The 11188-nt window shown below is 41.4% G+C and overlaps 2 protein-coding genes across 2 annotated transcripts in view; both read right to left on the bottom strand.

The window, feature by feature from the left end:
- LOC106809213 (UPF0676 protein C1494.01-like) overlaps positions 1 to 3067 on the bottom strand; it is a 5003-nt gene extending 1936 nt beyond the window's left edge. Inside the window, exons 1-5 of the mRNA XM_014812210.1 lie at positions 2809 to 3067; positions 1693 to 1808; positions 1147 to 1216; positions 806 to 922; positions 399 to 498 (exon numbers count right to left, since the gene is read on the bottom strand). Coding sequence (XP_014667696.1) covers positions 399 to 498; positions 806 to 922; positions 1147 to 1216; positions 1693 to 1808; positions 2809 to 2985 — 580 coding nt within the window. The 5' untranslated portion in view covers positions 2986 to 3067. The remainder of the gene's footprint in view (positions 1 to 398; positions 499 to 805; positions 923 to 1146; positions 1217 to 1692; positions 1809 to 2808) is intronic.
- A 7016-nt stretch (positions 3068 to 10083) lies between these two features.
- LOC106809212 (cell wall protein IFF6-like) overlaps positions 10084 to 11188 on the bottom strand; it is a 3245-nt gene continuing 2140 nt past the window's right edge. Inside the window, exons 2-3 of the mRNA XM_014812209.1 lie at positions 10704 to 10865; positions 10084 to 10361 (exon numbers count right to left, since the gene is read on the bottom strand). Coding sequence (XP_014667695.1) covers positions 10154 to 10361; positions 10704 to 10865 — 370 coding nt within the window. The 3' untranslated portion in view covers positions 10084 to 10153. The remainder of the gene's footprint in view (positions 10362 to 10703; positions 10866 to 11188) is intronic.

Below are 11188 nucleotides of genomic sequence, written 5' to 3'. Positions count from 1 at the left end.
TGTGTGCGTGTGCGTGTGCGTGTGTGTGCGTGTGCGTGTGAGTGATAAAGGAGACGTCATATAATATCAGGTTCGTGACCCTTTGGGTCCGCATGAAGTGAAATAACAAAATACCCAATTTATCTGTTGTTATTCGAAATTCTCGGGAAATGCATGACTAATCCACTAAACTATATATATATATATATCAGAAGTAGATAATACGGAACCTATTATCTACTTCTGATATATATATATATTCGCTATCTCTATTCATTTCTATCGGTATTCTAAATTGCTAATTCTGCTTAGTCCATGTACTACTGCGATACTGTACCGTTATGCCATTCGCCGCTCGCGCAAATATGGTGCCTTAATTCATATGTTCACATTATCGTAACCTCTGTTCTTCTAATTACCTTCCGCATTTTTAATTGGTGGATAGTAAAGAGTTCTCAGTGTTGTTTGATTGGGTCCACATCCAATGTATTGGTGATTCTTCTCGAAAAATGTCAAGTCCTGCAAAGGAAATGATATGTAAAATATCTAACCATTGTGGGTTAGGGGCCCTACACACCGCCACAATATAAAAATGGCTAAAACAAATGTAGGGTTTATTTCGTTTAGGGGAGAATTGAGGGAAATAGTACAACATCCAAACATTCCTTACCAATGTCTCATATATGACTGCTAACTATTGACTAAGGCTTGCGATTTTACGATTCCATTTTGTTATCAATTTTATGCTCTCTTGAAATACTTATCATCAATGGAATTTAATTATCAAATATACTTAAATACGTTTCATTGGACCAATCGCGATCACCTCAAGTTTCAGTGCCATGGCTAATGCATAAAGGACTCTCATGCTGAGCTTCTTGCAATTATCGTAGAGTGCCATGATTGTTTCTCTAAACTCTGGTAGATCGTCATCCGGCATAATCTAGATATAGTGAACGTCATGAATGTATATATTAGCTTTGTCAACGGACACAAGAAAATAACTTGAGAACGAAAGAAAGAAAATTTGTGTGTATAGGACCTTTTTTCGCAGAAAGAGTCGTAATTACTCGACTGCTAAAAGGACACAAATTTAACAGTAATCAATTCGAACATGCTGTATTAATTGCTGCTATTAATTGAACGGTAAAATTAAGGTTGCCTTACCATTGCACTCCGCTCGCATGGTGTTATATTATACGCTTCTCTCAAGTCAGATGGACGATCCTTATTGAAGCTATAGTTGAATTTGAATAAACATTTAATATGCACAAAACAAATGAATAATTGTAATCTTCAAACGCTGATTTACGTATAACATGATGAATGGTCTTATAAATAATTACCAGCATTGTGTTTAGTATATTATATAGCACAACCGATATTTGAAGCAATGTGTTGTTGTTGTTTTTTTAATTTTTGGTTTTAGTTATCCACAAATATTAAACTATAGGATAATTTGAGACATTCCTAGCTTTACACCACTACCACACTATCAGTATACTAATACCGAATGAATTATGATTCTCCAGTATATTTTTAGTTCATAACAAAATCAACACAAACATAGTTAAATTAATATTATTTTAATGTTCATAAAGTTATCATTTATTTATATAATAAATAATAAATTAACTCGTTTCCTCTAACGTACGTGCAAATCTCTGAAATCTCTCAAGTGCTCGATCTCTGAAAACAACGTGCCAAATTAACCTTTCAAGGCCAATGCATACGTAGCCAGAATTTCCATCATCTGGTCGCTTAACCTTCCTCTTCACTGATTCAGGAAGAGTAAAAAATCTTCTTGAAACGTCCAAGGCCATCGTTATCTAAGAAAAAAGAAAATTTAACAATTTTATATGCATATATATGGACTATATATTCCTACGATTTGGTTAATCCTAGAGATTAGCTAATGGGAAAGATATTTATGAAAAATAACCAACTATAAAGCTCCTTATATAGTGCAATATACCGACAGTACCTATAGTAAATAATAAATTCTATGTGTGCATAACTTCTTTAGTTACATAAAACAACAGCACCATACCAAACCCACATCATGATGCAGTCCATGCTTGTTGACCTCTAGTATTATATTTACTTTTATGTTTTATTAATACCCCCATCATACCCCCATCACACCATGGCCCCGATCTCACTACGCTCGTACAACGCTTCCTGTTCCAGACGGGGAGCCGTTAGGCTTCGCGTCCGGACATCTATCTCACACAGTGATCTTGCGACACGCACACGGGTGATGATTGCGCAACGGGGCGCTCTGCTGATTGCCGAGTGTGTGCGTGTGTGTGTGTGTGTGTGTGTGTGTGTGTGTGTGTGTGTGTGTGTGAGAGAGAGAGAGGAGGAGGGAGTAGTGTAGTAGTGTGTATGTAGTGTGAGAGAGAGAGAGAGTATATATATATATATATATATATATATATGTGCGTGTGTGTGTGAGAGCGAGAGAGCGGGAGAGGACAGATGAAAAGATAGACGGCAGCAGTGCATATATTGTATATTTTCGGCAATCAGCAGAGCGTTCCGTGGCGCAATCATGCGTGTACGCGAGTCGCGCGATCACTGTGTGAGTGGATGTCCGGATGCGTAGCCTGGAGGCTAGGCGACCGGTTCCGGACGCGTAGCCACTGCGTATTTATTGTTATAGAAAGCTCCACACTAGCAGTACAATTATACACATCACAAGTAAAATATGCTAATAGTACTATAGGGGCCTATATAAGTTGCTTAGTGCAATATTAGTGCACATGCAGCATGCCTGGCCTATATATATATATATATATATATATTGTAGTCGTTGGTATGCAGTACCTCTTCAGGCGGTATTCCATAATTCTTCAGGTAGACAAAGCCGACTGTTGTAAACGCCGTACGTAGCTCTTCTACGATGTTTTGCACCTGATTAGGATCCGCTTGTGATACGTCTTCAATCTGTAAACCTAGTCCCGAGAAATCAACGTACGAAATGTTGCTGTTCGACGACGCCATGTCAGTATAAAAGTGACGTAGCCACAATACCACAAATCCTACGGCGGAAAGCAATCGTGGACTATGGTCTGGCAAAGCATGACGCAGCTATACAGTGTGGTACACTGCGATCAGCCCTTCGACGAACAGGTTTTGGAGATTGTAAATATAACTACCTGGAGACTACAGTTCCTGTCCAGTTCAGTCGTACTACAGTAGGGAGGTGTAGCTGATAACAGCGTACGTGGCCAAACAACGTGCTGTAACACAGTGGCCTTGCTCACACGTGAATAATTAATGATAGCAATTGTGTACATGAACCCATATAAAGCAGAAAAATCATATTACGGATTTATATGCTTGTAATGCTGCAAATAAGTTGGTTAAACCAAAGAGCCTATATTGATAAATTCTTAGCGCTGTAGCGTTGATGCTGATACAAATACGAACTTATTTCAAGTTTTTGTTGTATAGAAACTATGGACGGACATTGTACACATCGTTTTGAATTTGCCGCGCGCTATTTTCTCCCGAGACATGCCGCAGATCGTTCCGCTGTTTGCGTCAATCTGTTAGGGCGTCCAACATATTCGGCATACAACAGTAATTATCCTCTAATTGCACTCCTCAAATTGCCCTATTTCGTCTCTAGAAAAGGCCTTTTTTGATTTTTTTCGCTGAAATTCGGCACTAGCGTGCACTAATTTGCATTATTCACGCAAGGTAGATGCCTCGTGGACGTCTAGAAAGCATTAGCAGTAAGATTGGTCTTGTCGTGTAATTGTGCCATTCCAGCAAGTGGCGTTGCGATGGTGACCGGTCGGCCATTTTTGTGTTTGAAACGGGATCCGACTACTCTGTAGAAATACGCATCATAGAGCTGGCAAAAGTTTCGAGCGGAATATAGAGCTTGAATCTGTGGTTATTTGGCATGAATAAAATGTATGTTGTGTATGTATGCGACAAAACACTCTGAATATTTGTTTAATAAATTTCCGTTTGAATTGCTGCCTATATAGATCTACAACGCCCTAACAGATTGACGCAAACAGCGGAACGTTCTGCGGCATGTCTCGGGAGAAAAATAGCGCGCGGCAAATTCATAAAGGTGTTTACAACGTCCGTCCATAGTGTCTAAAGAAAAAGCTTGATATAACACCCCCCCCCCGAGCAATTTCTCTATCTCTACCCGTCACGTATGTGCAAATATATAAACGCATAACTTTATGTTTGTCGGCACGATTTACCTGAGACTATAGCGTAGTTAATAAAACGATGACCGTACATGTTCGTAATTGTATCAGCATCAACGCTACAGCTCTAACAGTTCAACCAACGTATTTGCAGCATTACGAGCACATAAATCCGTAATATTATTTTTAGGTTATAATATTATATAGGTTCACGTGCACTTGCTATAATAAATCATTCACATGCGAGCAAGGGTTCATGGTTGGCCACGCTGTAATTATCATATACACCTCGTTTGAAGTATGACTTAACTGGTCATGAACTATAGTGTCCAGGCAGTTATTTACAATCTACGAAGACCTTTCGTCGAGGGGTTGCGAAAGCGTATGGGGTAATGACATAATGGCGTATGAGCGTAAGGGGGGCTTAATGGGCGTGAGGGGGGCTTATGTCGGGCTTGCGAGCCGACTCGATTGGAAGCAACTGGCTGCAATTCACTGCGACTGCAGTGCTTAGGTCGGTCGACTGCGACGCGACTGCCTGCGACTGGCCGCCATTAGTTGCTCGGAATAGAACAGTGGGCAACTGGACGCAACTAGTCGCTGCCGATCGCTTCCAGTTGCTCAAAATCCAGTTGCTTCCAGTCGAGTCGAGTCCAGTTGCTCTGACAAACGAATTTACCGCAGTGTTTATAAGCGATGCGTGGTGGCAGCACTGCATAGTATGGTAATGCTGCATTTGCGAACGCCAGCCAGTAGATCTTCATGATCATGTTTCGCATGCCATTTTCATAATTACCTCCGCCAAGGGGTTGGCAGGAGGTTATGTTTTCACCGGCGTGCGTTTGTGGGTTTCTTTGTGTAGAGCCTAACTGAAAAAGTTATGGACGCGGATTGTCATAAAATTTACAGGATAGGTCTAAAATAGGCTAACTTAGAACTGATTAGATTTGGGTGGTGATCCGGATCCAATTAATTAATTAATTATATTTTCAGAATAGGTCAGAAATGGGGTAACTTAGCATTGATTACATTTTGGTGGTGATCCGGTGTAGCGCGAAATTTCTGACTTGCGAAATATCTGAGATAGAATGCCTATGCGCATGCGCACTTCGCATATATGCTCAAATATGGCGATTTCCACTTCAGCTAAGACACCAGCTGGTGCAGAAGGAGGAGGGGGAGAAGCTGATGGAGAAGGAGGAAGGGAAGAAGGAGGAGGGGGAGAAGCTGGTAGAGAATGAGGAAGGGGAGAAGGGAGAAGTTGGTGGAGAAGAAGGAAGGGGAGAAGGGAGAAGGTAGTGGAGGAGGAGAAGGGGAGAAGCTGGTGGAGAAGGAGGAAGGGGAGAAGGAGGGGGAGAATGAGGAAAGAGAGAAGGGAGAAGCTGGTGGAGAAGGAAGAATCTGCCAACCCAGCCCCCCTTGTACATCAATGAAATGCCGCCGCAGCATGCTTCTCCTTTCTCCCCTTCCTCCTTCTCCACCATGCAGCTTCTCCGTTCTCCCCTTCCTCCTTCTCCACCAGCTTCCCCCCCTCCTCATTCTCCACCACCTTCTCCCCCTCCTCCTTCTCCACTAGCTTCTCCCTTCTCCCCCTAGAGAGAGAGAGAGAGGGGGAGAATGTGTATGTGTGTGTATGCGTGAGAGAGAGAGAGAGATATATATATATATATATATATATATATATATATATATATGTGCGTGTGTGTGTGAGAGCGAGAGAGCGGAGAGGACAGATGAAAAGATAGACGGCAGCAGTGCATATATTGTATATTTTCGGCAATCAGCAGAGCGTTCCGTGGCGCAATCATGCGTGTACGCGAGTCGCGCGATCACTGTGTGAGTGGATGTCCGGATGCGTAGCCTGGAGGCTAGGCGACCGTTCGGACGCGTAGCCACTGCGTATTTATTGTTATAGATAGCTCCACACTAGCAGTACAATTTATACACATCACAAGTAAAAATGCTAATAGTACTATAGGGCCTATATAAGTTGCTTAGTGCAATATTAGTGCACATGCAGCATGCCTGGCCTATATATATATATATATATATATATATATATATATATATATTGTAGTCGTTGGTATGCAGTCTCTTCAGGCGGTATTCCGATAATTCTTCAGGTAGACAAAGCCGACTGTTGTAAACGCGTACGTAGCTCTTCTACGATGTTTTGCACCTGATTAGGATCCGCTTGTGATACGTCTTCAATCTGTAAACCTAGTCCCGAGAAATCAACGTACGAAATGTTGCTGTTCGACGACGCCATGTCAGTATAAAAGTGACGTAGCACAATACCACAAATCCTACGGGGAAAGCAATCGTGGACTATGGTCTGGCAAAGCATGACGCAGCTATACAGTGTGGTAACTGCGATCAGCCTTCGACGAACAGGTTTTGGAGATTGTAAATATAACTACCTGGAGACTACAGTTCCTGTCCAGTTCAGTCGTACTACAGTAGGGAGGTGTAGCTGATAAGCAGCGTACGTGGCCAAACAACGTGCTGTAACACAGTGGCCTTGCTCACACGTGAACGTGTGTGTGTGTGTGTGTGTGTGTGTGTGTGTGTGTGTGTGTGTGTGTGTGTGTGTGTGTGTGTGTGTGTGTGTGAGTGCGCGCGTGCGTGCGTGCGTGTATGCGTGCGTGCGTGCGTGCGTGTGGTATCTGTGTGTATGTATATATGTATATATTATAACGAGCATATAATTAAGGTATCTATATATTTCGTATATATCGTATAGAACACTCCTGTTGACTAACTAGTGATGATGACTTTACCTTTTAATGGTGATCAGCATTAAACACATCCATAGCGATTGGATAGAAGAACGAACAGAAGCACTCATCTTACAGGGTTTTCACAATGAAGGATTGTCAAGAAAATGAAAACACTGTCCTTTCATGCATGCACTCTTGCTGACGTCGTGTGCCACTATTTCAGCGGATTTCTCCGCAAGATTGCCGGTCACTCGGATGTTAGTAGATATTGAGCGCCGCTCGCTCTACGTTTCCGCTTGGTTTTGAGTGCATGCGTGCGTTTACACTGGTTCCATAGCTGTCCCGATTCGCTGCGACTCGTCGAACCATATAGGCCTACGCTAGCAACAATTGTTATAAGATATTATATCCGCATCATGGACTTTTGTCTATTTGATCAACTTTTGTCTCTTCCCGTCTTTGCTATAGTCCCTTAGACTTCAAGGACTATTTACGAGGTTACGAGGATGAATTAATTAACATAGACGAACTAGAAGGAAAGCCCTCCGTTTCCGACGCGGCACAAGCAAAATGCTGTGAGGTCGTGCTGCGTTTAACGCATTTGTTATGGGACGTGCGACTCACTGTTGTGGGACGTGTTATCTTCGCACGACCGCGGGTATTTTAATGCAGAGTACGGCACTACATGAAGCGCGGCAACTCTTCTGATGTAGCCGACATATTCTCGTTTTGTCCACAAGGGCTCAAGGCATGGGTTCGACTAAAACGGATTCGTTGTTAACAAGAACTTTACATTCGAAACATGATCGCGACGATCAACGATTTAATTAAATCAACGCGAATAAAGGCCGTAGACATGATGGCTAGGGGTGTACGAACACAGGAAATGGCAAAACCGTTCTGTAAGTATTTCGCTAGTTACTTGAACACGCGCGCGACCTGCGTAGTGATTAATAACGTCCACTAAGCGTTAGCAAGTACCGGCCACTTTGCGGCTCCCTGACGGTCCAGGGAACTTCAAACCCGTCGTCGCTCCTTAAAATTCTCATTGACCTTGACGTCAGTCATGATTTTCTTTAAGATAAGTATACGCCCACGACTTATTGCGTTGCATGTTATTTACGTATACTATGGCGGGCAGGCGGGCGATTGGTGGTCGGGCGGACGGACGGACGGACGGACGGCCGGTCGGACAGACAGACAGACAGACGGCCTTATTATTATCAGGAGTGAATGATAATAGATTATTATTATCTCTTATAGATCTATTGTTATTCACTCCTGTTATTATCAAAGTAATGCATTAAATTGACATCGACAATTTTCATATCTAACTACTCATGGGTCGGTCTGCGCGTGTAAATTTCAACGTACAATTTCAAGACAATGATTTTTGTAATATTTAAGATATTTGCGCAAACAGATCTGTCCCTGTTATCGATGCAAGGACATATATAAATTATGGCGATTTGGCACGCTTGTAATTATTAAACTGAGTCATTAGGATCGGCATTTTTATTTGAAACTGCGCATGATTATATGTGCTCTCGCCTCTAAATAATATATCTATATCATGATATATACATATGTATAATTAATTAATTAATTAAATTAATAAAAATGTTCATCATTGCAATATTGCTTGTAGGTGTTAACAAATGCTGCAATGCCATTCGATAAGAAACGCAAACCAGGTACATTTTATCATGAGTTTCGCCAATTCTAACTGAAACTGAAACCAGCACCAGCAAACGTAGAACTGCAATGTGAAACCAGGTCAATGTATGAGCCCTATGTCGCTCATACAATGACATCATCACTGTTCTTGGCGGAGGTCTGCGCTCTCCGAGTGCTCTAGTTACTTATGTGTGCGTTCTCTACCGTACGGTCACAAAGCCCGATAGATCGCTGTTACGAATGCTAACTCAATGACTGATTGTTTGGGCGTTAAAATAGGATATAAAACGTGATATAAAACGCGCACTCGAGTGATTAGAATTTGTTTTCTCTCGAACACGCAGTGACTTTTAAAAGTCGGAGAAACGTTTTTCTTATAGCAGGGCGATGATTAGAAGTAACACAATACACTCGAATTCACATAACAGAAAACTACACAATACATGTTATATATATACATGTTGATGGGTTTATAGTATCCATAATCCAGCATCACAATCCGTAACAACCGTCAAAAACTTGCATAGGGCACAGAATGTATGTAATAAGTAAGATGCTACAGCTGTGCTCTTGATTACACTTGGTTAATCATAAGAATTCCCATAATTATTGCGCCTTCGTCGATGATGTTATCGAAGCTATCTTACACCAAATGTCCCGAATCAATTTGATTTGAATATGTTGAACTACGCGAGATAAAATACAGTGTACAATAGAGGCCATTATCTGTCTCTCTCTCCCTCTCTCTCTCTCTCTCTCTCTCTCTCTCTCACACACACACTATTTCTCTTTCTCTCTCTCTCTTTCTCTCTCTCTCTCTCTCTCTATATATATATATATATGTGTGGTATAATATATATAATCTAACACTTGGGAATAGGTAGGATAAAACACTTATAAATAAATTGTTCTGTAGATTAGCAGTATTTTACCTAGTAGACAATTATCAACATCATTGCTATTAATACGAGAGAATACGTGTCACGTGCAGTCACCTGCCTACACATGATGGTCTAATATATATATATATATATATATATATATATATATATATATAACCGATTAAACTACATGTAGCTACATACGCAATCACACAATAATACATAAGACCACCCGTATGTCGATATAGTACTACTAGTCGATATGATATCTGTGATCAGTTGTGCGCGGTTTTTTTCTACAATACATGCCTGTGCTTACTTTTAATTAATAATACATGGTAAACGACGTTCAAATATTATTAATTTTATGGACAGCCATGTACGATAAATTACTGTTAATCAGATACATTGTTCCTTTCACAGGGATTTCAACGTAACTATCTGTGATTGGAAATGCTATCACAGCTAATTTACATATTTAATTACGCTTTCTCGACGATATTTTACTCTATATCTTTATTCTGCATATTTATGTGCGTGCGTGCGTGTGTGCATGCTTGTATGCGTGGCGTGCGTGCATTTGTGCGTGCGTGCGTGCGCGCATTCGTGCGCTCGCGCGCGCGCGCGCGTGTTTGTGTGTGTCTGTCTGTTTGCAAAAAGAGTACCTCTTAATTAGCAGTTGTTATGTGAAAAGTCTTTCTAATTCGGTGAGATAACGTTAGGGTAAGTTGGTGGCCACGGCGTAGGCAACTCCAAGCACAGGGTTGGCTCGCTCGTTAAAGCATTTTCGGCCGTCTTGCGTTAGACTGTCGGCTAGTATGAACGTATCAGCAGAGCCACCCTCCTCACTACTCCCATAAAATCCTAGTTCACCGGCTTTCGCACACACCACCTTCGGTTGCTGCAGCTTATCGACAAACAGACACCTGAAATAATTGTTATGTAATTCATTACGTATTTATATTTAATAATAATAATAATAGTAAGACAGTATCAGAAAGTGTATGCATTAGATAATAGACAATCGGAAATAGTTGTTCTTATTATTAATAATATCTTTATAATTATTATTATTATTATTATTATTATTATTATTATTATTATTATTAAATTTATTATTATTATTATTATTAAATTTATTATTATTATTATCATCATCATCATTATGGTTGTCGTTGCTCATTCAATAACATCTACACCGATGACACAAACTGCCCTATACAGTGCAGCAACAGTAGTATCAGAAACTAATACAGGTTTATACGCACCGACAATAGTCGTCCCGTCCATCCCCATCCATGTCTCGCATGAACCATGTATCATGAAACCCGAGCCGCATATCAGAATTGGCGATGTAATTATGTTCACTCTGTCCTTCCGTGCCTGCTAATGCACACGACAGCACTCGCTCTCCATCGAGGTGTATAACTCTAAAACAACACATCGAACACGCCAGTATTAACACAAAACACGCATTGTTAATACACGTATAATATTCATTGTGTGCGTGTGCGTGCGTGCGCGCGCGTGCGTGTGCGTGTGTGTGTGGGGTGGGGGCGGGGTATGTGTTGTGTGTGTGGGTGTGTGTGTGGGTGTGTGGGTGTGTGGGTGTGTGGGTGTGTGGGTGTGTGGGTGTGTGGGTGTGTGTGTGTGTGTGTGTGTGTGTGTGTGTGTGTGTGTGTGTGTGTGTGTGTGCGCGTGTGGTGTGTGTGTGGTCGTGGTGGTTGGTGTTGTAGGTGTGTTGTGTGGTGTG

Source organism: Priapulus caudatus, unplaced genomic scaffold (genome assembly GCF_000485595.1).
Source record: "Priapulus caudatus unplaced genomic scaffold, Priapulus_caudatus-5.0.1 Scaffold337, whole genome shotgun sequence".
Classification (NCBI taxonomy): Eukaryota; Metazoa; Priapulida; class Priapulimorpha; order Priapulimorphida; family Priapulidae; genus Priapulus; species Priapulus caudatus.
The sequence above is the reverse complement of the archived record's forward strand: the minus strand, read 5'-3'. Positions and strand labels throughout refer to the sequence as shown.